The 26,894-nt window shown below is 45.0% G+C and overlaps 1 protein-coding gene across 3 annotated transcripts in view; it reads left to right on the plus strand.

The window, feature by feature from the left end:
* The first annotated feature begins 534 nt into the window (after positions 1 to 534).
* Positions 535 to 26,894, plus strand: part of adad1 (adenosine deaminase domain containing 1 (testis-specific)) — a 31,971-nt gene continuing 5,611 nt past the window's right edge. For 2 of the 3 annotated variants that reach the window (XM_029727891.1, XM_029727900.1), the window contains exons 1-6: positions 535 to 658; positions 23,366 to 23,539; positions 23,683 to 23,823; positions 25,983 to 26,150; positions 26,276 to 26,350; positions 26,527 to 26,652. In XM_029727891.1, coding sequence (XP_029583751.1) covers positions 23,374 to 23,539; positions 23,683 to 23,823; positions 25,983 to 26,150; positions 26,276 to 26,350; positions 26,527 to 26,652 — 676 coding nt within the window. In that variant the 5' untranslated portion in view covers positions 535 to 658; positions 23,366 to 23,373. The remainder of the gene's footprint in view (positions 659 to 23,365; positions 23,540 to 23,682; positions 23,824 to 25,982; positions 26,151 to 26,275; positions 26,351 to 26,526; positions 26,653 to 26,894) is intronic. The other variant, XM_029727885.1, reaches the window with a different exon arrangement.

Consider the following 26,894-nt stretch of genomic DNA (forward strand, 5'->3'; position numbering starts at 1 on the left):
CAAAACAAACACAAACGTCCAATAATGCATTCAGTATCAGAAGAAAATCAATGACTTACTATGGCAAAATAAATTGTCCCTTTCTGTAATGAATGGCAAATGATAAAATCATATTGGCAGACACACAATCATAGCCTGATCCCAGACAGTTTTTTTTTGCCTACTCAATTGTCATAGTCAAACTAAACATGTTTGGAATAGAAATTCCATAAGGAGTTGGCAAGAGAGTACAAACAGACTTGGCACCCCGGCAAACACAATCCCTTCATTTTGCAAGAATGCCACATTGGCCACACATTCAATTAGCCCTCAGCTGGAATCTATGAATGGAGATGAGCATCAGTGTTTCGTGGGTCAAACATTTTTCCATGCTACTATATATATATATACACACACACACACACACATATATATATAATTGTTTTCCTCATGCTGACACTACTTAAATTCTAACGCAAATCCCAAGTAAGATATTTGAGAATATGGCCCAAAAACGTTTAGTGCCCTAATTTGCATTCACCTTGGTTTCGGAATGTTTTGATACGACACTCAAGAAATAACCTATCAGTGGCCTGCATCCTTTTAAATTTGAACTGCATTCATGCAGAATCTGCTGAGTGACTGACCCGCTAGCCGCACTTGACATTCAAGACAGCAGGTAACGTTAGGTGCTGTTTTTGAATTAGCTAGCTGGTTATCAGCTAGTATAAAATGACTATTTTGGAAATGTTTGTCAATAGGTACCTAGCTAAGTAACTATTTAGCTACAGTAGCTATATCCCCACGTGCAATAACTAGCTCCAGACAGTTCTACAAGATGTTAGCTAACTCGCTACATAGTTAACACACACGTTTTAGCTATCAGCAAATTGCATTTTATTTTGACGACGTGCTAGCTAGGTAGACACCGTTTGTAAACGCAGAGACGCAATAATGTAACTAACGTTAACTACACGACTAGCTACTGCATACGCCGCGTTTACCTAATGACGGCTGAGATCCGTCACGCGTAAATTCTAGTGATGTGCAGTTCGCGACTATTTTTACTTAGTCGTACAGAGGAAGGTCTAGCCATTATACGAGAGACCCTACTGCAGCCTATAGTCATCATGATTCGTTTTTCTGAGAAACTCGTTCATTTTGTCCATCGTTTGACCTGCTGGCCGCAGTGACTGTTATGGAGCGAGATGCCTGCCAAAAGGTTGAACGTACATATCGTTAGGATCATAAGAAAGCCATACATAAATTGTTAGGGTCGAAAGAAAAGCCATGTGTGAAATGTCAATGTTAATTTAGACATACTATTGGTTACGTACTATTGTTTACGTCTATTAATGAATATTTACACGTTCAATTCTTACTTTGTCTCCCTTAATTTGGTTACAGATGTGTGTTTTTTTTTAAATACAAACTTTTGTCAGTATTGTGGCATCTGCAAAGGACATGAACGAATGTAGCTATTCGAAGTTAGCTAGTCAATCAACTCTAGCCCAGATGTTAGTTGCTTTGCAGCTTCTGGCTTTTCATTTCCAAAATAGCTTGTTTTAGAACTGCATTCAATAACGATGTTACACCGGTAGATGGCGTAGTATAGGCTTGGGCCATCAGTAAATGACTTATGTGAGAGTGATAAAGAAAGTATATATGATTTAAGCTAGGCCAATTCTGCTCTTTAAATATGTCATGCTGTTGTGTTTAATGGCCATATAATTGCATAATTTATTTTTTATAGCTGCCAGGGCTACTGTGGTGATCATGTAACCTAATAAATCATACTTTTTCCAGTATTTGGGAGTATAGATGGTAGGCCTTATATTAGGCATTTTGACTGTTGTAATAGTGTATTCCACTCTATGTCGGCTTGTTATAGCCATTTGCGTTGCACAACCGCATCACGCAAAGGCTAAATCCATATAAATAAATTAGACAAAACAAAATATTGATTAAGTCTTGGCTATAACCTGTCCTGAGCAAAATAGCCAAGGGGTCAGAAATGGACAAGGCTATCTATAGCCTATTCTTATTTCTAGATCTGTTTTCCGTCTCAACCACTGCACGTGCTTCAACTATTTTTGTTTAACATTTATTTAGAGGCTATATTTAGAGGCCTGTGAGCTAGGGTCTCATTTTAAAGGGAGCCCTATAATGAAAACAGTTATACAACACAAATAGTGTTGTAAAATTATTCAGTGAGTTACCAGTACCCTAAATTACAATGCCTACAAGTTGAAGGCCTATTTTTTTATTTATTTGGATAGGCCTAATTAAACATTTAATTATTAAAGTGATAGGCTAAAGAACTTTGTAGAATTTAGATAATTTTGAATACACACATGGATAAGACTGTTCTATTCTCTTTGATTTAGTTTATTTTGCAACTCAGACAAATGACTGAATAGATGACATACTGACTGAATAGATGACATACTGACTGAACTGAATGAAGGATGAATTAAATGTTCAAATATGTTGGAATGATGAGTTGCATGTATCATGCATGCTCTGCACTTTATTTGGCTAGTAAGCAAATAGGCCTACATTAGGGTATAATGACTGACTGCATGCCTCCAGAAGGGCATCTTCTGAGGCTGAGGGGTGCTTTTCCGAAGGCGCGTGGTGCTGCATGGAGATCACAAGCTCTTCAGCTGGGCAGCGGTGTCGCGATGGAGGGAATAACCCAAATGGAGACTACCTAAGAAAACAGCAACAGTTATTGTAAAGTGTGGGAATAAGCTTATGCCAGACTTAGCCTACATTTAACCTCTCCTTTGTTCCTTTCAATGTCCATATGTTCATGATGTTCATGTTCATGTCCCCCAGAGATACAGTGGGGGGAAAAGTATTTGATCCCCTGCTGATTTTGTACGTTTGCCCACTGACAAAGAAAGGATCAGTCTATAATTTTAATGGTAGGTTTATTTGAACAGTGAGAGACAGAATAACAACAAAAATATCCAGAAAAACGCATGTCAAAAATGTTATAAATTGATATGCATTTTAATGAGAGAAATAAGTATTTCACCCCCTCTCAATCAGAAAGATTTCTGGCTCCCAGGTGTCTTTTATACAGGTAACGAGCTGAGATTAGGAGCACACTCTTAAAGGGAGTGCTCCTAACCGCAGCTTGTTACCTGTAAAAAAGACACATGTCCACAGAAGCAATCAATCAATCAGATTCCAAACTCTCCACCATGGCAAAGACCAAAGAGCTCTCCAAGGATGTCAGGGACAAGATTGTAGACCTACACAAGGCTGGAATGGGCTACAAGACCATCGCCAAGCAGCTTGGTGAGAAGGTGACAACATTTGGTGCGATTATTCGCAAATGGAAGAAACACAAAAGAACTGTCAATCTCCCTCGGCCTGGGGCTCCATGCAAGATCTCACCTCGTGGAGTTGCAATGATCATGAGAACGGTGAGGAATCAGCCCACAACTACACGGGAGGATCTTGTCAATGATCTCAAGGCAGCTGGGACCATAGTCACCAAGAAAACAATTGGTAACACACTACGCTGTGAAGGACTGAAATCCTGCAGCGCCCGCAAGGTCCCCCTGCTCAAGAATACATATACAGGCCCGTCTGAAGTCTGCCAATGAACATCTGAATGACTCAGAGGACAACTGGTGAAAGTGTTGTGGTCAGATGAGACCAGAATGGAGCTCTTTGACATCAACTCAACTCGCCGTGTTTGGAGGCGGAGGAATGCTGCCTATGACCCCAAGAACACCATCTCCACCGTCAAACATGGAGGTGGAAACATTATGCTTTGGGGGTGTTTTTCTGCTAAGGGGACAGGACAACTTCACCGCATCAAAGGGACGATGGACGGGGCCATGTACCGTCAAATCTTGGTGAGAACCTCCTTCCCTCAGCCAGGGCATTGAAAATGGGTCGTGGATGGGTATTCCAGCATGAAAATGACCCAAAACACACGGCCAAGGCAACAAAGGAGTGGCTCAAGAAGAAGCACATTAAGGTCCTGGAGTGGCCTAGCCAGTCTCCAGACCTTAATCCCATAGAAAATCTGTAGAGGGAGCTGAAGGTTCGAGTTGCCAAACGTCAGCCTCGAAACCTTAATGACTTGGACAAGATCTGCAAAGAGGAGTGGGACAAAATCCCTCCTGAGATGTGTGCAAACCTGGTGGCCAACTACAAGAAACGTCTGACCTCTGTGATTGCCAACAAGGGTTTTGCCACCAAGTACTAAGTCATGTTTTGCAGAGGGGTCAAATACTTATTTCCCTCATTAAAATGCAAATAATTTCATAACATTTTTGACATGCGTTTTTCTGCATTTTTTGTTGTTATTCTGTCTCTCACTGTTCAAATTAACCTACTATTAAAATTATAGACTGATCATTTCTTTGTAAGTGGGCAAACGTACAAAATCAGCAGGGGATCAAAAAATAATTTCCCCCACGGTATGCCTATGCTGTAGAGATACACCTAGCGAACTGAAACTTCACTGTTGTAGGCATGATACAGCTAGTGCTGTCTAGACTTGCGATGGCAAACAAATCCATGACATTAGCTACCTAAATGTGTAGTAAACTCAACTGAGGAGTAATGGAGACTTTTAACTTGAAAACGTGCAGGATACCTCTTTCCGGTTTCCCTGACTTCAGTTTTTTTTATACTGTGTTATGCATTAGTGATGGGCATTCCATCTCTTTTCAGTGAGCCGGCTCGTTCGGCTCAGCACCCAAAATTTTTTTTTGGTATTTTTTCAAGTCAAACTGTTTGCGATAGTTTGACTATAATTGGTGTTAAAACAATTCTAATTAAATTATTAAATGAAATCATACTCTACCTTAACCACAATGTATTTAAAAATGCATTGGTTTGTTATGAAAAAGAATGCTATTAAACATTTGCATTTAAAGTATAACTGTTTTAATGTATATCAACAAAGTGCATATAAATGTAACAATTCAAAACTAATACAATCTGAAGAACATAATAATAGAATATTGCACCATATCAAAGAAAAATAAATAACAATTTGCAAAACTGCAGCATCCCACTTAAAACATTAAACTGGTCCCTCTTTTCTCTCTCTTCTTTATTGCCATGTTATAACCAGCAGCACACAGTAATGCTGACCATGTTTTGCTGACCACAGAAATGCAAGCTGCCTCACTTTAGAGGGGCTGATGCGGTTTCTTCTCTCAGTAATTATTTGTCCCGTTTTCGAGAAGACCCTCTGAGGGAACGGATTTGGCAACTATACAGAGTCTCCCTGTCGTGACATTAGTAAGCCGTGGGTAGACAGAGGCCTTGTTCTTCCACCAGCTCAGAGGATCTGCAGATCTTTGGAGGAGGGGCTCCTCCTATTCGGATCGGACCTCCATTATGGCTGCTGAGGGATTCCTTCGTGCTGCATCCCCGGTTGCTCTCTCGTCAAACAGCAGACGTTTGTGGCACTACTGCTGGTGCTTCTGCTCCATCTGATCTCTATTCTTCCTGTTGCCCTGGTGCCTGAGCCAGCTGACTGCTGGGGCTGTCCCTCCCTGCTGCTGAGGTTATTCTTTGAAGAGCCTCATCAATCCCTCTGGCATCACTGAAGGCTAATTTCTTAAACCTGGGGTCAAGTGCAGCGATTTCTGATAGCACGTGATTGATTATATTCCATTCTGTGGAACTTTCTGTACATTGATGAACATAGGGCGTTCCATCAACTCTGTCACATGTCCTGTGGTTACTTTGCTTCTCTCTGGCGGTTGGCTGTGATTCGCTGCAGACCCTTACACAGGAGTATCATTTTTGAGGCTGTCACATAGCTGAAAAAAGTGAACAGTAACTTATTAGTTCATGTTTTGTCTACTGATACTACTGCTCATTTACATATATAATACAGGATTAAATAATGATGTAGTAATAACTGCTTACCGTACCTATCTCCACAGAGACCTGCTCAAAGGGTTCCAGGACTCTGCATACCTCCTCCACCACCTCCCATTCCTCTTGGGTCAGAGCATCAACAGGTGCATTGACAACGGCCAGGGTAGAGATGATGGCATCCTTTGACTCAAGAAACCGCTTCAACATAAAAAATGTTGAATTCCACCTTGTGTTGCAGTCTTGTTTAGGCCCATCTGGCATTGTGTAGACTTGTAGTTTTTCAGCACCAACTGTGCTCCTGTGGAAGTATTCCACAGCTGCTTTCACAGCTGCTTTCACTTTGTCCAGCTAGACTTTGAAAAATCTTCAATGAAGTGACATGTAACCAACATGTGGTTACCCTTGATGTCCAGCAGTCTGTGGTAAGGCAAACTGCAGTAGCTTTTTGGACTCTTTCCCGCACTGAAGCCTGTGTGCTCTCGTACAGTTGTGGAATAAGTGATTTTGAAAGGGTTTTCCTGCTTGGAATTGTGTACATGGGATTTAGACTACTGCTATAATTTCTAAAACTTTTGTCCTTCACGATTGAAAATGGCTGGAAATTGGTGGCAATCATTTTAGCCAATTCAATATCAATTTGGCCTTGTTTTGCTACAGACATAGACTTTGGCATAAACTGGTCCATAGAAGACTGCGTTGCTGTGGGTCGCGGAGTAGGCCTACTTGACTGAGTGGATACATCTCCACATGTGGAGGTGCAGGCTCCACCGCTATCACTAGCAGGCCGCTAGTTTCTCGAAGCTCCGCTACAGCTAGCTTCACAGTTGGGTGCACAGTTCGCATATGCCGGTGTAGGTTGTGCGTAGAACCGGCTTTATATGAGATTTTGTTTTGGCAAATTCTACACTGTGCTCTAACATTGTCTACATTATTAAAATGCATCCAAATGCTACTGTGCTTCCGACTCATTTTCCAGCTGTTGTTTTCACAGCTGTCCTTCCTCGGCTGCTAAGTGTGTGACTGAGTGAGTTGGCTCGGCCCTCCCTCACGCATCTTTGGTTCATTAGTTGACACTGCGTGTCTGATTGACAGGAACAACAGGTGAGGCTGTTAGTCTGAGCAGACAGTCAGAATGAATGTGTGCGCTTGAGCATGTAGGCCTATATTATTTTATTTATTTTTTTCGTTTATTTTTTCGTTCTTTGAATTAGTTAATTCTATTAATTTAAATCTTAATTTTTTAAGAAATAGATTTGTCTCTTCTGATATGCGAGCCGGCTCCCAACGTTCACCTACAAGAGCCGGCTCTTAGAGCGAACGACCCATCACTCCTCACTTGCTGTATGGTGTACTTTTTTGTTGTTGTTTTGTTGGTGAGATGAAACTGCCAAAACTCTGAAAGGTATTATTGTGTGTCATTGGTTCCTTCATGAACACCCCCCACTCAAACATCCCATTGGCCCTTTGAGTCAAAAGAGAAATAAAAGTATTTTGAGTTGTTTCACTCCTGACTGCGGAACAGAACACCTGCGCTCACCATCATTAACAGAACTGCGGGAAAACAGTGCCCAAAGAACACTGTCTACCGGTCGCCTCCCACTAGTACAGCAGGCGGGAGGCTGCAACGACACCGTGTGCTAACTAGCTAGCTAGCTACACTGTGCGATAGCTTGCTAGTTAGCTAGCTATCACACCGTGTCGCCCCCGCTTGCTGTGTACCGGAGAAAACCATGCCCGACAGGCAGGGGCAAAGGACACTGTCTACTGGTGTTGCCACCGCCTACCGCTAACTACTCAGGCGCACAGGAGGCGGGGGGCCAACGCTGTGTGCTAGTTAGATAGCTAGCACGCGGTGTGGCTCCCGCCTGCTGTGTACCGGAGGCCTCCTTAGGACTAGGTGGCACACACTGTCTTTCGCTCACACCTGTTGAACCTCTGCCATTACCATTATTAACAGAACTGCAGGGAAACAGTCGCAGACAGGCGGGGACGATGGACACTACCGGTGTGTAATAGATCATGCTGCAGGCAGCAATAACAGCATGGAGAAGGAAAAAGACATGTTTGCACGATGAAATGTAATGAATTCATTATTGAATGGTGTGATGGAGACTAGAGGTCGACCGATTAATTAGGGCCGATTTCTGTTTTCATAACAATCGGTAATCGGCATTGTTGGACACTGATCATGGCCGATTACATTGCACTCCACGAGGAGACTGCGTGGCAGGCTGACTACCTGTTATGCGAGTGCAGCAAGGAGCCAAGGTAAGGTGCTAGCTAGCATTAAACATATCTTAGAAAAAACAATCAGTCTGAACATAATCACTAGTTAACTACACATGGTTGATGATATTACTAGTTGATCTAGTGTCGGGACGTTGTATTAGTTAATGTGACGACTGTTGCTCATCGAATGATTAACGGTTTATAATTGCGTGATTAAATGAATAAAGCAATTATTAACTCATTAACCTGGGGCACCATGGGAAAATTTGTTTTATTGAGTTTGTATTTCCCAAATTAATTCAAAGAATATCAGAATATAGATTTTATAACAGTCGCTAATTAATCAATTTCCTCTACAGTCTCATTCTGAACGTCGCATAATCTGGGAATCTGCACGGACCCGGGTCCCACCAATGAGTTCGTACCACACCAATCTTAGTTGATTATTTATTTACTAGAAAGCTAAAATGATACACAAAACACAGTCTAGGCTATTGATTAGGACTTAGTATAACGGGCCAACACACTATGGTGCGTGATACCCAAAATGGGGATTTAAAAGAGAGAGAAAAAGAGAAAGTACACGAGAGAAATATACATTTGGGTGCATTCGTCAACTATGCTTATTTTAACCTTAGCCTTGCCCCGAACTGCCGCTCTTATGGGTCAGAATATAATGATGTAATTACGTGTTGGAGGTCTCAGATGGGAAGCGCCGCGTGGGTCGTTTAGGCTTCTCAATGACGCACTTCTCCGGCGCAACTCTCTGATTGTCCTCACGATGTCAGTGTTCTTTTGGCTTAGTGGTCTAATTCCTCGCCCTTGCTCTGATAGAGGTCGTCTAAGGACAGACAGCTCTGTAGCTCAGAGCTCACAGCGTAGGAATAAAACAGCGTAGATACCACGATTCGATGGGGAGTGTAGGCCAGGTGTTCCGGCTTGAGTTCACCCGCTTAGACACTGCTCCTCATCCATAGCATGGGTAGAAAAATATTTCTTCTTCCTTGTGTTGCGTTTTGGGGTTCGTTGATTTTTTAGACCTCTGTTGCAGCTTGGGTCACTTAGTCTCCTCTGTTCATTCTTAACCCCCATGTCTTATACCCTCGGGTCAGAAGTGGGCGTAACCGCCTTTAGGGCAATTCTCTGGGCGTACCAAGTTAAGAGGCAAGGTCTAGATTTTACTCAAATCCAATTTTAGACAACTAACTTCACATTTCATCTTTACCAAAACATTCTCTTTGATTTGGACATTTTCCACACAACGTACAGGCATATACTGGGAAAACTCTTAAAGTTACAATGTTTTCGTAATAACCTCATCTATTAACCTTTTAATAACAACACAACAATTACATACATTTTCATATTCCATCTATCGTCATGACCACCATTGTGGCTGACGGAAACCATTGTTCCAAGGTCCCTTTATTGCATGTTTAATGTTCTGAGGCTGGTTTTCCATAGTGTGAGGACAAAGAAATTTTGTCTGTGGCCTAAGATTTATCATGGGCGTGAGGGGTCATAAAACCCCCACATCTTCAGACCCCTAGATCTCTCCTCCTCTGTTGGGGGTGAGAGATACTCTGTAGGTTTGTGGTCTCCTGTAACCTGACCTGAGCAGGACAGTCATGACAGTCCCCCTCTGGTAGGTTCAACTTGGAAGGGTTCTGCATGTTGCAACCCACCATAAGAATGACCATCGGATGTCCTGGTTTGTGGATCATCATAGCAGTCCCACCCCCGTGGTGGTTCACCCCGGTAGGATTTCCGCAAGCTGCGGATCACCACCAGAATGGACCTGAGAGACCCGGCAGTGGCTCTGTGTTCCGGCCCGTCGTCCGGTTATCCCGGCTAGTGCACCTAGGCAGTAACTTGGCAGGCGTTAATAACGCACAACACTCAGGCAATACATCATTACATTTCCTCCCCAAACGAGCGGCGTTTTGGCTCTACTGCTTCCTAAGTGTCAAAGGAAATTAAACAAAAAATTGGAATAGAAACATGAAAGTATACAAAATGTGTCTACCACACCTTAATCATCTAATATGGACTATGTTCTATATATGTCCAAGGTCTTGGCTATATGACTCTATCATGACATTGTCTCTAATGTCATGTCTAGGGTGATCCTACTTGCAGGTGGGTAGTTAAGGCACTTAACTACCCACCACTTAAAAACTTGACCCCTGATGGCCAAAGCTTACATTGGGGACATTACTGGACTGACCTAGCGAGTTCGGGAAAGGAGGCTGGGACTGGGCCCCCTGAGGGGGTTTCAGGATCTATTGCCAACTTTCCAAAAATTGGGTTGCTTCCGTCCCACGGGGGATCTTAGTATAAGACCTCATTAGGTCTTCCATTGCACGTGTGCGCCTGTGTACGTAGTTGGTGCACACGCCAAGGGAAATAAGACCAAGGATCATGGTAACAGTCAGGATACTGTCCTGCACCATCCAAGAGCGGGCGATCTTTTGGTCTGTAGTCAGTCGGGTCGACTAAAAGTGCCTCATCCAGTACGCTAAGATCAACAGTCATGGGTCCCTCGTACTGGATTTGGTATTGAATGGCTTGTGGTAACTCAAGGGAACGTTTAGCAAAAGCGTCCGGAATTTCAATCTCTGTGTCTATCCTGTCGTCGGGAAGTTGGTATAGAGCGAGGTCGTCTATGTGAATAATCGCCCCCTCTGGTACCTTAACAAAAACAGTCTGGTTGGGGTGGTTCAATTGGGTGATGGAGTCATGGCGGCGGACGTGAACGGTGTCTTGACCAACCATCGGTTCCCTACCACCTCCACTTGTGTGGTGGTGGCCCCATCCCTGGCTGTTAGTTTGGCTCTACAGCGTTCTTCGCTGGTGATAGCTTTAATACCACAAAGACGCTCAGTGTTATCCCTGACAAACAGTTTGCTAGGACAGAGGTAGTGGACATCTTTGATTAGAGTACACATTAGCAGGTTAGGGGTGAGATAGAAATCTGGGTTGTTTTCCTGGTAAGCTACAACTGGGGGCGTGGCAATCTTTACGTGGGTACTGTCGCGCCAAAATCCTACATTGAAAACGGTTCTCAATCTATAGATATTCTCCAGTTCAACAACTGGCAGCGTCAGTAGAAAACCCACAATCAACATCAACGTGTATTGGGATGGCCGACCCCAGACTATAGGCCAAATGAGACTGTAACGGCCTTATCGTGGTTGAAGTAGCTGAGGTCAATAAGTCGTGCACCATTGAGAGGGGCACTAGATATGAGGGGATTCTATTCATGGCCAAGTGGTCCATAGAAGAGCTAACTTCACGGAGAAAATCCTCCAGTAACAATCGAACCAATTGGACATGGGCATAGTCATGGTTCATGACCTCTGCTAGCTTTACTACAGACAGGATAGTTTTGTTCAGGAGAGTAGCGTGTGTGTTGACCACCAGAATAGTGTCCTGGAGAGACTTTCCCACATGTTGCAACCTGATGGCCTGTGCCTTCATCTGCTGCTGGATAAGTGGCTTCTCTTCAGTAATCTCCCTGTCACGTCCTGACCCTTGTAAGATGTAATTTTCTATAGTAGAGTAGGTCAGGGCGTGACGGGGTGTTTTGGGTGGTTTTCTATGTTTTCTATTTCTATGTTTTTTTGGGGGGGTTGATCTCCAATTGGAGGCAGCTGGTCCTCGTTGCCTCTAATTGGAGATCATATTTAAGTTGGGTTTTTTTCTATTTTGTTGGTGGGTAGTTGTTTTCCGTTTTGTCAAGTGTACCTGACGGAACTGTTGGCTGTCGTTTTGTTGTTTTGTTTAAGTGTCAAGAAATGAGCGCTCTACACGCTGCGCCTTGGTCCCCTTTAGACGACCCACGTTACACTCCCTAACATTCCTCTTGACTGTGGCTAGACTGACTGCGTTGACGGCAGTGGTACCTAGGGCAAATAGTGACCCTACGGCTGCCCCTATTGATAGTAGCGCCCCGATGAATCGTTTCTCTCGCCTGGGCTCGGCTAGTTCTGACTGGGTTACTGTGAATTTTTGGAGTTGGGCCAACATAAGGGCAGTGTCTAGATGGGCGTGCTTAATTGCCTGGCTGGTCCAGTCAGCCCCGGCCCAACTCAAACGCGCCGCAGGTGGAATGTGTTGGCGGTACACATTCTCTGCATCTAGGCGGACATATACCCTCTGCGTGTGTACTCTGCTGTTAGTTATGAGGAGTCCTGGATAGTCGCGGAAAACAATTCCCATAGGGGGTCCGTTTGTGATTACGTCTGCTGGGTTGGTTTTGACCAGGACGCAGTGTCAGGATTATCCAAAGGAACTCCATCCTACAGAAACGCATAATCAGAGATTGTTGGATTATTTCAGTTATTTGTATTTGTAAACAAAAATGTTTTGACAACTATTTTTCTGGTTTTCTTATTTTGAAACAGGACAGCGCAGGATGATATCAATAGTGACAACGGATGTATATCTGGTAGCTGGGAAGAGAATAAAAGATGTTAGGTGCAACGTACTGATCTCCTGGAAGGGATCAGCTGAGGGTACTTAAGAATTTTCTTAAAATCCTAGCAAACCAGAGGTACTATCTATTCGGTGCTGGCTAGCACCCCTTCTAATCCAATGGGGGGAGTGTACAACTTGATTTGGTTCCGGTGGACCCACTTCAATGTGGCATTTTGTCGACCTTTGCTGATTTTGATCTGGTAAGCTACAGGGGATAGCTTCACCACAATCTCGTGTGGCCCCGTCCAGTGGGGCAGGAACTTTGTGCGACGCCCGCGGGTTTGGTGTATATGTAGTACCACACCTTATCCCCGACCTCGAACACCTGGTGTGAGGCTTTTTTGTCGTAATAGGTCTTGTCACCTTCTGCACTTCTTTCTAACTGTCCTTGAGCATACGCAAAGGTAGTCTGGAGATGGTTCCGCAAGTCGGTCATGTATTGATGAGCCGTATAGGCGGTGGCTGCGGCGACATCTCCCGGTTGGTACAGGAGATGCAGTGGAAGTGTCATTTGCCGGCCCATCATCTCGAAGGGTGTTATTCCCGTAGACCTGTTGCGTGTGGCTCTGATCACCATCAGTACCAATGGGAGTTTGATGTCCCAATCTTTGTGGTTGGCTGCCACATATTTCCTCAAGATTCTGATGATTGTTTGGTTGCTGTCCACGGTTTCTCCACGGTTTCTCCTTGCAGGTCGAAACGACTGAAAACGTGGTTTAGCAAAAGAACGGCCGTGGTTTCCGCTGTGTCATTGGTCGCCGGCAGGCACTCCACCCACTTTGTGAATGCGCAAGTCACTGTGAGGCGATACTTGTTGCCTCTGGCCGACCTGGCAACTGGGCCGACCCAGTCGATCTGGATCGAGCTCCAGGGGTAAGACACACCCTTGCGTTGCAGGGGTGCTCTGTGAAGTGGCTTGGAGGGTTGAAACTGGCAGCAAACTAGACACCCCCTCACGTATTGTGCCACGTCTTGTTCCATGTGAGGCCAGTAGGCCATCTGTCGCAATGTTTCACATGTAGCCTTGACCCCCCTATGGCCTCCACATGGCTCGTCGTGGGCATGGGCTATCATTATCCCCCTCTGTGTTCTAGGAACCACCCACCTTCGAGCGGTGTCGGTTTCTGAAACATACACCAGTAGGTCATCTACAAGTGTGAGGTGCTGTTTAGATGCGTACAGTGAACGCAAGTCGTGTGAACCTGCCAAAGCCAGTTCGGACACTGGGTGGTTGACAGGATCCGACAGGAACGCCATCAAAGTGGCGAGGGACTCATCTTGGTGTTGCATTGCTACCAGGTCGTCATTCAGGAATGAATGCGTTAGCAACACATTATGTTTGTGCGAAGACGTTTTCCGTGGTGCTACATGGCTACGCGTTACCGTAGACACCATAGCTTCCTCAGTGTTTTTTTTCGTTCCGAGCATCAAACACCCAAGGGGTGCCGTGAGTTGCACCGGATTTCGCCATGCTGTCGGCATGGCCGTTGCCAAGTTTGTCACGACCAGGTGATTTGGAGTGTCCCTTGACTTTCTTCCAATACACCTGTATGTCGTGTTTGCTGATGAGGTCATCACAAGCTAGAATGAGCTCTTTGTTTTTCACCTCTTTACCACTTGAAGTAGTCATGTGCTTTTGTTCCCAAAACGGCAAGTGGCATAAGAAGGTGAGTCTCGCGTAGTTTGAGTCGGTGCATATCGCCAGTTCTGACAATTCGTGTTTCACCGCCGTTTGCGGGGTGATCAGCACGCCAGCCACTTCTGCAAACTGGCTGGTCTTGTTGCCAAGCTGAAATTGAAGTGGTTTGCACAGAATGTCGTTGTGCCATACCAATCCCACCCCAGCTTGCAAGTGGTCTAGATGGCGGTAAGAACAGCCATCTACAAATGCCATCGGCATGTCGAGACACACGTTGTCTTCGAAGTAGTGATGGTTCGAAGGCAATGGCGGAGCGATGTCACACGGGGGTGGTGCGGAGTCGGTTTCATCGTCACCAGTGTTGACACACCGCCAAAGCACTGCCCAAAGGCAGGTTTTTCGCTTTTGCGTAGTTGATTACTACATCATGGCTCTGCAGCGTCATGAGCCAAGCCGCTATCCTGCTGTTGTGTACAGCACCCTCACGGATTCGTTGGCTTTTCAGAAAAGGCACAGGCGCTTTTTCGCAGTCTGAGTATTTGTGTTCAGCAGGGTTGAGTGTTTTGCTCGCGTAAGCAACCACATGTTTGTCTTGGTCGTATTTTTGGTACAACCCAGCGCTAAGGCAGTGCTCTGAGAAACCGACTTCCAAAAAGAATGTCTTGTCTTTGTTGGGGTATACCAGGCAGGGTGCCTCGCAAAGCAGGTTTTTCAAGCAAGCCACAGCTTTGTTGTGAGTGGAATCCCAAACGAATGGGGTGTCTTTCTGAAGAAGACGAGTCAACGGTTTTGACAAGTCTGCATTTTTTTTCGATGAATTGACGGAAGTAATTACATACTCCCAAGAAGGTTGTGAAGGTTTGTAGGCGTTTTGATGTTGCGGACTGCTTGGATTCTGTTAGACTATGGCAGGATGCCCTCGGCACCCACCAGAAGCCCAACGTAGTTTACCTTGGTCCTGCACCATTGTCCTTTCATGATGGCCAACTTAGCCCCTGCAGTCCCGAGTTGGGTGAGAACGTGGTCCATTTCATTGAGGTGATGTGACCAAGTCTCACTTCTCATGAGAACGTCGTCCACGTAAATTATCGTCCCCCTAGAGGCTGCTTCTGGCATTGCCTTGTGCAGGAAGATGTTGAACTCTGAGGGGGAGTTCGCATACCCGAATCGGCAACGATTGAACGTGAAGAGGTTGTGCGAGAACGAGAAAGCCAACTTGTGTTGGTCACGAGGGTCGACTTTCATGGTCCAGAAACCATTCGCCACGTCGACAGTGAAGTACTTGGCGTTTGCCACCTTTGGCAACTCTTGGTCGAGCTGTGTCATTGGCCAACTAGACAACGGAATCAGTTTGTTGAGTTGTCTATAGTCAACGGTAATTCGCCATTTACCCGTTGGTTTTAGAACGGGCCACACGGGAGCACTGTACGTACTGTTACATTCCCTGATTATCTGTTTAGCTAATAAGGAATCGATAATCTCTTGTACCGCTGCTTATGCTGCGAGCGGGATTTTGTATTGTCTAACAAACGTAGGAGTTGCTCCGGGTTGCGTAGGAATACGCACCACATGGATACCCGTAACTCCGCAATCCAGCGAGTCTGTCGACCAGATCTCACTGTGTTTGTTAAACAATTCTCTCAACTGATGGCGTTCAGTGTCATTGACAAAAGCATCAGCCTCCGACAGTAGTTGTATTACCTGTGCATGGAAACCAGGATATGGTTCGGCGACATTGTACAGGTCTTCATCGGGTGGTGACGGCATGTCACTTTTGTAAGAGTCATCGGTTGTTACCTCACAAGAGTGTACTTCGCATGCAGGAGACGCGATATCATCCTCCGTGATGATGGAGTATATTAACAGGTTGTTGTCAGAATCGACATCCAGCCTGAACGTTGATGTGTCGTCAAGTGGCAATACGGGAGTTAGTGCGATTGCTTTTGACTGACAAGTAAACAGCGTACCTCCCTCGCCATCTAGGTCTAGGGAGGAAGGAAGAGGCCCAATCACGGGAACAACCAGTTCAAAATCATGGAAGGAGTAATCGATCAATGTTCCTAGCTGAGTGTGCCGAGAAATGGAAATATCCGCTTGAGTCAGATTTTGTACAAGGAGGTAAGTGGCTCTAGCGGTTAGTTCCAACAGCGGGTTGCCATTGATAGTTAGCCCCAAGTTGAATAGTTGCGGAGAGGGTTGGAAGAACGCAGTGGTGCCTTCCATCCGGTATCCGGGCGCCAGGTTCAGTCTTACAGAAACTTCTGTGGTTCTTCCCGGAATCAACATGGTGGACTCAGTTATCACCTTGCAATTTTCAGGAATAGTCTGCCCAGATGCCATTCGCACCATGTTGGTTTGGCTGCGCCAAAGACCAAAGTACTTGGTGTATGGTATCGAGTTTAACACCCAATCTTACCAAAATGTCCGCTCCCACATAGACTGTATGTGAGAGGTTCGCGACAACCAGTAGGTAGTGAGATACTTCCTTGGTTCCAATGCGGATCGATAGCGCACACACCCCTATTGCGGTGAGCGTCGTCTGGGGAGTCGTTCCCAGTGGAAATCTAAACGTTTTCGGCACAAGGGGATGGCAGTTAGCCGTTTTTGAAATTTTGTTGAACATTTCCAAACTGATTGCGGATTTTTCTGACCAGGTTGCCAGCCTGGTAACCTCAACCGTAGTGCCATTTAGGCACACGCCACCTATCAGAGGATGGCGGTAAGTGTCGGCTGGTGAATCACCCAAGCCACACAGGAAAACCTCATGTTCGGTTAAGTTCCGAGTTGAACTCACCTTGTCATTTGCCACCAATGGCGGGCTCATGGCCAAGTTCACCGGGTTTGCATCAGATGCTGATGTCGAACCCACGTCATTGCACAATGTATGGCAGGTAGCCTTCGAAGAATGCGGTGAAGTCAACGGAGTTGGCATAAGTATTTGTGACCAGATTTGATTGGTTTTTCAATCCATTAGTGGTACCAAACGGTCAATTAAATCAATCCCAATCAGCATCCGTTCGATTTCGATGCTAGTCACATACACAGGGTGGATCAGTGACACACTTTCGAAGTTGAGTTTAAGTAGGAGACGTTTGGTTAGGGGTGAGAGCTTGAGTGAAGCCTCGAAGATTCGTATTGCAATGTTCGGTTTTCAACCAATGTTTTGCTGGGTCCACTGCACTTTTTAGTTCATCCAGCAAGGTTTCGGATATGAAGGAAATTGTCGAACCCGAATCTATCAGAGCGTGACAGGTCAAACAGTCCTCCAGGACTGTTCTAAGGTATGGCCTGTTCGAGTTGGTTTTTCTCGTCATATCCCCAACAAAATGGAGTGGGTTGGGAGAACGGAGCGGTTTGTAATCTGTGTTGATTTCCAAGACAGATAAATCACCTACGTTACCCAGTGGGTCCTCTATTGGTGTCACGGCTGTTATAAGGAGCGGACCAAGATGCAGCGTTTTCGTAGTTCCACATTTTTTATTGACCGTGAAACTAAATGCCATACATAAATAAACTTGAATTACAAAGGCAACAAACCGTGATGCAGAGAGGGAAATAAACACACTACTCAAAATATAATAACCCACAAACAACTGTCACGGTTGTCGTCTTCGTCTTCTGACGATAGTGCGAAATCGTCATCAGAAAATGTAGACCAATACGCAGCAGGTACGTGTATGCTCATCTTGAGTTTTATTGACTACAAAAAATGAACGTACAAAAATAACAAAGAAACGAACGAACGAACGAACAGCTACAAACAGTCTGGCCAAGCTAAGCTTAACACAGAACAATCACCCACAAATCACAAACACAATCACACCCTTATATATGGGACTCTCAATCAAAGGCAGATAGACAACACCTGCCTTCAACTGAGAGTCCCAACCCCAATTAACCAACATAGAAACACACTCACCAGACTAGACATAGAAATACATAAACAGACTATAAACCAAAACCCCGGAAATACTAAATCAAACACCCCTTAACCAAACACACCACCCTGAACCACATAAAACAAATACCCTCTGTCACGCCTTGACCAAACTACAAAACAATTAACCTTATATACTGGCCAGGACGTGACAACAACAATGAGAAAAACCCTACTTAAATATGATCTCTAATCAGAGGCAATGAGGATCAGCTGCCTACAATTAGAGATCAACCCCAAACAATCCCAACATAGAAATAGAAAACTAGAATTTAAACATAGAACTAGAAAACATAGATCAGCCCAAAAACACCCCCTGTCCTGCCCTACTCTACTATAGAAAATGACATCTTACTAGGGTCAGGACGTCACAGTACCCCCCCCAAAAGGTGCAGACTCCGAATTCACACACAAATAAAAAACCCAACAAAACAACCACAAAACACAAAGGGAGAGTAAGGTGGGTGACTAGTGTCTATGGCGGGGGCTCTGGTTCCGGGCGTAGTTCTCACACTGCCCGCTGATCCCCCCGCTTCTGTATGTCCGGAGGAACCAGACCATGGATCATCGCCGCGGACCGCCAACCGCCACTGAAGACTCTGGGCTAAAGCCGCCGCTGAAGACACTGAGCTGCAGGCCGCCGCTGAAGACACTGGGCTGCAGACCGCCGCTGAAGGCCGAGTGCTCACAGCAGGCACTGGCTGTACCGGGCTATGGGTGCGCACTGGAGGGAGAGTGTGTGGAGCAGGAACAGGACGTACTGGACTGGGCAGGCGCACTGGAGGCCTGATGCGTGGAGCTGGCTTTGGAGGTGCCAGACTAGTAACACGCACCCAGGGCTAGTGCGTGAGCAGGAACAGAACGTACTGGACTGGGCAGGCGCACTGGAGGCCTGATGCGTGGGGCTGGCTTTGGAGGCGCCAGACTAGTAACACGCACCTCAGGGCGAGTGCGGGGAGCAGGAACAGGACGTACTGGACTGGGCAGGCACACTGGAGGTTTGGAGCGCACGGCCTGCACAACCCGTACTGGCTGGATGGTCACTGTAGCCCGGCACGGGCGGAGCGCTGGCACAGAGCGAACTGGGCTGTGCTGGGGAATGAGGGCTGCCGTGCGTAGAGCAGGCGCAGGATAAACTGGGCCGAGGAGACGCACTGGCGGCCAGATGCGCTGAGCAGGCACACTCCTTCCTGGCTTGAGTGCCAACTCTAGCATGGCAATGCTGCGGAGCCCGTACCGACAGCACCGGACTGTGTGTGCGTATGAGCGATACAGTACGCATTTCCGCATAGCTCGGTGCTTTCCTCGTCACCCGCTCCCCACGGTAAGCACGGGGAGTTGGCTCAGGTCTCCATCCTGACTTAGCAAACCTCCCCGTATGCCCCCCCCCAAAACATTTTCTGATATTGTTAGCCAATGAGCTATCGTGTTTGTGAGTCGCAGAACCACTGAATTCTATTTTCAAAACCGTGGCAAGTTTAGCATAGTCGTTTTGCACGTGTTGCTCTTGTAGACTGATGAACCTTGTCACATGTCTGTTGGATGTTCGCTTCAAAAGGTAGAGCCTGTCTGCATTCGTAGCGTTTGGGTAGCCATCCAAGGCGTCCTCTATGTCTGCTAAGAATGTCTCAGTGTCGTTTGGCTTTCCTGGAATGGGGTCGAAGAGGCGGAAACTTTTGACGATTTTGTCAAGGCGATCCCCGCCAAGTGCGCGGGGAGCATCTGCACTCTCCCGTGGGGAATTGTGGGCCGAGAGGCCAAGAGGAAAAGTCAAGCTGTGGTTGTGTTGGCGAGGAGGCCCCAATTCACTGTGTGCCGAATGGCCAAGAGAAAGAGGCTGAAATCTCCTGTCATCTACATTCCCTCGTTCTCTGAGCTCCAGATGTGAGCTAGGTTGCTTGGTTTGGTTGTCCCGCGATAGCGCGTGACTGTTCTGGAGTTCCTCCAGATGATACCTAAGGGTGGTGTTCTGCTGCATCGCAGAGTCCACCTGGGAGATGAGGGTGTTTATCTTAGACACGTAGGTGTCGCCCTTGCTCCGCTCGGCCTCGTACTTATCTGTCATGGTTTGCAGGGAGAGGTCTCGAGTGTGGAGTATCCAGTGATGCGATGTCCTCCTTTTGTTTAGAGGTCACATTTCCAACTTTCTCACCTGGTCTTTCTCATCCTTCATGAAATCAGCGACTTCAATGAGTTCTGTTGTTTTGTCCTCCAACTTGGTCATTGTGTTCATTTAACTGATCGTCTTTGGTCTGCAGCTTTTGGAATAGAGCATTATTGCTTTGAGTGGTTTCATTCACAACCGTTTGCAGGGCATCAAGTTGCTCGCCCCGTTTTCTAGCTAGCTCGTCCGATTCATTTAGTTTTGCGTGGACTTCATCGTATTTAGTTTTGGCTAAAACGAGTTGTTCCTTTAGAATACGGACTTGGTCAAGAGTTTGTTCGCGTTCTTTGTTATAAGTGTTAGACGGATCTTTCAATTTATCTGTTCTCACACACAGTTCCACGGCTAGCAGTAGCTTATCTTTTTTGGCTTTAAATGCCAGCTCCTTGGTTCTCTCCACCTGTGCCTTGAACTCCCCAGCTTCCTGCTCGTGCCTCTGCTGGGCACTGAGGTACTGGTACACTGTCCATCTCTGCTGGTGGGCATAGTTGAGGGCTAAACTGGAGAGAACCTTCACAAGGCCTCTGCCTGATGGTCTATTTTGAAGAGCGTCTGTCGCAATGTCTGCATTTTTCTCGCTTATGGCATCGAAATCTAACATTTTCAGCCCCTCGGCATAGTTAGGATTTGCATCGTTGCTGAGGTCAGCGATCAATCTTTCCGTGGGTGAAGGTCCACTGATTAGAGGGGAAATGGGTGGAAACCCATCTGATGGATTGCTCATTGTTATGATTATCAGTTATTTCAATTTACGTAATGTTTGGGTTTTTGAGTTGGAGGCTGCAAACACGATTTAACTCAGTTTGTAAACGTCAATGAATCATCAAGACTGGGTCAGTAATGTGAGTTTGTTATTGCTGAACATGCCAAAACAGGTTTAATTGATTAAATCGATTTTAATGATAAATCTAACCTCTATAGGCTATTTGGGAATTTTAACTTTAATTCACCTGAAAGAGTTGCTATCTCTAAGTTAACGTTGAAAAGTTTAACGATGTCTCGTTGGTTAGAACACCATTAGTTTGCGTATTATTCCAATAACCAACCTGGAAAGGTAGTGTAGCAATTTAATGTATGTATTAAATTGAATGAGACAATGATATCCAATCAGTTGAGACTGGTTAGATATCGTACAGCATAACCTGAATTATTTTAAAATAATTACTGGTGATTCTTCACCACCGGAGGTCACTGTTAACACAAGCTAAAATCGACCAGGTACCAGTTAAGGTAGAATTTCACAATGCTGTTAAAAAGGTCTCCCTAAACACCATTAAGCTGGTAAAACAGATTTAATCTATTAATCAATTTGAATGATTAGTCAACCCCGTATAGGCTAAAGGAATTAGCTTTAATTAACCTGAAATAGTTGCTATATCTAAGTTACTGTGGAACAGTTTAACCATGTCTCATTGGTTAGAACACATTAGTTTGTGTATTATTCCAAAAGGTAGTGTATCAATTTAATGTATGTATAAAATTTAATGAGACAATGATATCCAATCAGTTAAGACTGGTTTGATATCCTACAGCGTAACCTGAATTATTTCACGAAAAATGACTGGCGATTCTTCGCCAGAGGTTACTGATAGCGCAAGCTGAGATCTCACAGGATTCCCGCCTGGCGTGGGAATTCACTATGAACAAAGACAGCCAACTTCCCCAAACGGTGGATGATTTAACAAAAGCTAATTTGCGAAAAAAGCACAATTGTTGCACGAATGTGCCTAACCATAAACATCAATGCCTTTCTTCAAATCAATACACAGAAGTATATTTTTTTTAAACCTGCATATTTAGTTCAAATAAATGAATGTTTGCAGGCAATATTAAATTAGGGAAATTGTGTCACTTCTCCTGCGTTCATTGCACGCAGAGTCAGGGTATACGCAACAGTTTGGGCCGCCTGGCTTGTTGCGAACTAATTTGCCATAATTGTACGTAATTATGACATAACATGGAAGGTTGTGCAATGTAACAGCAATATTTAGACTTATGGATGCCACCCGTTAGATAAAATACGGAACGGTTCTGTATTTCACTGAAAGAATAAACGTTTTGTTTTCGAAATGGTAGTTTCCGGATTTGACCATATTAATGACCTAAGGCTCGTACTTCTGTGTGTTATCATATTATAAATAAGTCTATGATTTGATAGAGCAGTCTGACTGACCGGTGGTAGGCAGCAGCAGGCTCGTAAGCATTCATTCAAACAGCACTGTCCTGCATTTGCCAGCAGCTCTTCGCTGTGCTTCAAGCATTGCGCTGTTTGACTTCAAGCCTATCAACTCCCGAGATTAGGCTGGCAATACTAAAGTACCTATTAGAACATCCAATAGTCAAAGGTATATGAAATACAAATGGTATAGAGAGAAATAGTCCTATAATAACTACAACCTAAAACTTCTTACCTGGGAATATTGAAGACTCATGTTAAAAGGAACCACCAGTTTTCATATGTTCTCATGTTCTGAGCAAGGAACTTAAACGTTAGCTTTTTTACATGGCACATATTGCACTTTTACTTTCTTCTCCAACACTTTGTTTTTGCATTATTTAAACCAAATTGAACGTTTCATTATTTATTTGAGACTATGTTGATTTTATTGATGTATTATATTAAGCTAAAATAAGTGTTCATTGTTCATTCAGTGTTGTTGTAATTGTCATTATTACAAATATATATAAATATCGGCCGATTTTAATCGGTAGCAGCTTTTTTTTTGGTTCTTATCGGTGTTAAATCATAATCGGTTGACCTCATGGAGACAGCTTTGTAGACCCAAAACCTACAGTCTGCGCAACAAACAAACTTAAGAACGAATAATTTGGGGTGCTGCAGTTTGCAAAATATATTGTGCTTATCGCCCTCATGGCAGTCAAGCAATGCATTCCAACTAGGTAGCCATTCTCTCTTACCAACAACTTCAAATACTGCCCTCTAGTGTCACTTGCAATCACAATTCAATAACGAGCAAGAGAGCAGAGACTGGCATCCAGGCTACTGGAAGTTGGGCGAGGCCCGTTTGCAGTCCAGTGCGAAAACCTATGACATGTTACTCTTTCTCTACAGTTTCCAAGATGGCTTGGACTCGAGGTGGATCATTTCGTGGTTCTAGGGGTGCCAGCTTTGCCCAAATCCTCAAGAAAAATATTTGTGCCCCACCTGGATTGGCAGTGGCATATGTGTCTCCGGCTGTCTCAGAAGTTAACAACAACCTCTTTGATCCGGCATGCAACACCAATTGTAAGCTTAAGTAAATGTTGTGAAAGGGATGGGTCCTGTTGGTTTCTGTGCTTACGGTTTGTGAAGGTGAAAATGGTCACCCATCCCACTTTGGCACTAGCACCAGAAACTGATGTTTGGTGGGTCTTGTTGTTCTGCCACAGGTGGTGGCATCAGATCGAAAAGCATTCCCCAAGAGTTGATTGACCGGTACAAGCGGGGTGAGACCCACGCAGTGTCAGCTCTGTACCAGCTCTCTCAGGTTCTACAGTTCCAGGTTGAGTTAAAGGAAACGGTAACCACAGGTACGTCTCAAACCATGTCAAATCAAAATCAAATCAAATTTATTTATATAGCCCTTCGTACATCAGCTGAAATCTCAAAGTGCTGTACAGAAACCCAGCCTAAAACCCCAAACAGCAAGCAATGCATGTGAAAGAAGCACGGTGGCTGGGAAAAACTCCCTAGGAAAAACTCCTGAGAAAGGCCAAAAACCTAGGAAGAAACCTAGAGAGGAACCAGGCTATGAGGGGTGGCCAGTCCTCTTCTGGCTGTGCCGGGTGGATATTATAACAGAACATAGTCAAGATGTTAAAATGTTCGTAAATGACCAGCATGGTCAAATAATAATAATCATAGTAATTGTCGAGGGTGCAACAAGCACGTCCGGTGAACAGGTCAGGGTTCCGTAGCCGCAGGCAGAACAGTTGAAACTGGAGCAGCAGCATGGCCAGGTGGACTGGGGACAGCAAGGAGTCATCATGCCAGGTAGTCCTAGGGCTCAGGTCCTCCGAGAGAAAGAAAGAAAGAAAGAAAGAGAGAATTAGAGAGAGCATATTTACATTCACACAGGACACCGGATAAGACAAGAGAATACTCCAGATGTAACAGACTGACCCTAGCCCCCCGACACATAAACTACTGCAGCATAAATACTGGAGGCTGAGACAGGAGGGATCAGAAGACACTGTGGCCCCATCCGATGATACCCCCGGACAGGGCCAAACAGGCAGGATATAACCCCACCCACTTTGCCAAAGCACAGCCCCCCACACCACTAGAGGGATATCTACAACCACCAACTTACCGTCCGAAGACAAGGCCGAGTATAGCCCACAAAGATGTCCGCCACGGCACAACCCAAGGGGGGGCGCCAACCCAGACAGGAAGACCACGTCAGTGGCTCAACCTACTCAAGTGACGCACCCCTCCCATGGACGGCATGGAAGAACACCAGTAAGTCAGTGACTCAGCCCCTGTAAAAGGGTTAGAGGCAGAGAATCCCAGTGGGAAGAGGGGAACCGACAAGGCAGAGACAGCAAGGGCGGTTCGTTGCTCCAGCCTTTCCGTTCACCTTCACACTCCTGGGCCAGACTACACTTAATCATAGGACCTACTGAAGAGATAAGTCTTCAGTAAAGACTTAAAGGTTGAGACTGAGTCTGCGTCTCTCACATGGGTAGGCAGACCATTCCATAAAAATGGAGCTCTATAGGAGAAAGCCCTACCTCCAGCCGTTTGCTTAGAAATTCTAGGGACAATTTGGAGGCCTGCGTCTTGTGACCGTAGCGTACGTGTAGGTATGTACGGCAGGACCAAATCGGAAAGATAGGTAGGAGCAAGCCCATGTAATGCTTTGTAGGTTAGCAGTAAAACCTTGAAATCAGCCCTTGCCTTAACAGGAAGCCAGTGTAGGGAAGCTAGCACTGGAGTAATATGATCAAATTTTTTGGTTCTAGTCAGGATTCTAGCAGCCGTATTTAGCACTAACTGAAGTTTGTTTAGTGCTTTATCCGGGTAGCCGGAAAGTAGAGCATTGCAGTAGTCGAGCCTAGAAGTAACAAAAGCATGGATTAATTTTTCTGCGTCATTTTTGGACAGAAAGTTTCTGATTTTTGCAATGTTACGTAGATGGAAAAAAGCTGTCCTTGAAGCAGTCTTGATATGTTCTTCAAAAGAGAGATCAGGGTCCAGAGTAACGCCGAGGTCCTTCACAGTTTTATTTGAGACGACTGTACAACCATCCAGATTAATTGTCAGATTCAACAGAAGATCTCTTTGTTTCTTGGGACCTAGGACAAGCATCTCTGTTTTGTCCGAGTTTAAAAGTAGAAAATTTGCAGCCATCCACTTCCTTATGTCTGAAACACAGGCTTCTAGCGAGAGCAATTTTGGGGCTTCACCATGTTTCATTGAAATGTACAGCTGTGTGTCGTCCGCATAGCAGTGAAATTTAACATTATGTTTTCGAATGACATCCCCAAGAGGTAAAATATATAGTGAAAACAATAGTGGTCCTAGAACGGAACCTTGAGGAACACCGAAATTTACAATTGATTTGTCAGAGGACGAACCATTCACAGAGACAAACTGATATCTTGTCCTCCATTGATCCTCCATCCATAGGCTCTTATTCATGGCAGTGTATATACATGGTCAGTAATATGATGTGATGCCTGTCCAGGTAACATCCCAGGCTTCTATTTTGCCTTCTGTGTCGTGATTGACGGGGTGAAGTACAAGACTGGGATGGGGATCAATAAGAAGGAGGCCAGGGCCAGTGCAGCCCAGCTGGCCCTTGAGGACCTGCTGCCCACCTTGGATGGAGATTCTCTGCTTCCAGAGGCATTGGGTGAATAGCTGTACCAACTAGTTTGATGAAATGTTTGTGATTGGAAATAGATTTTCAATTCAAATTCAATGTTTTAGGGATGGTTTGTAAATGGACTGTCATTATAAGATAGTGTGTGGTTTCAGATGGCCCTCCTCCCTTGCCAGTGAAAGAGAGTCAGTCTACAGGCTCAGAGATACATCCTAGAAGAGCCATTTATGGCAAGTCATTTATTTTTTCATTATTCAGTTATTTTATTTATGTTTTGTAGTTGTTGGAAAGCACATTGTCAAAGTTGCTTAAAACTTTTCGATTTTGATCTGCAAACAATGACATGTTAGGGGTTGTTTTTGGACATTAAGCAGTGATGGTGTTGTTTCCCCCTACTGTACCGCAGAGCGTCAGAACCCCATCAACGAGTATGTTCCTCAGGCAGTGAGAGAGCTGCTGAGTAAGCTGATGGACAGCTACCCCGAGTTCTCTGCCTGCAGGAGCACAGTGGCAGCATTTATCACTCAGTCACGTAATTAAGGGGGCACTAGGAGACACTCTTTTTCCATGTCTGGTTATATATTGGCTACATTTAAATGTTATATACAGTACTGTGCAAAAGCTTTTGGCAGGTGTGAAGAAATGCTGTAAAGTAAGAATGCTTTCAAAAATAGTCATGTTAATAGATTATATTTATCAATCAACTAAATGCAAAGTGAGTGAACAAGGGAAATCTAAATTAAATCCATATTTGGTATGACCACCCTTTGCCTT

This window comes from Salmo trutta, chromosome 3 (assembly GCF_901001165.1).
Source record: "Salmo trutta chromosome 3, fSalTru1.1, whole genome shotgun sequence".
Lineage (NCBI taxonomy): Eukaryota > Metazoa > Chordata > Actinopteri > Salmoniformes > Salmonidae > Salmo > Salmo trutta.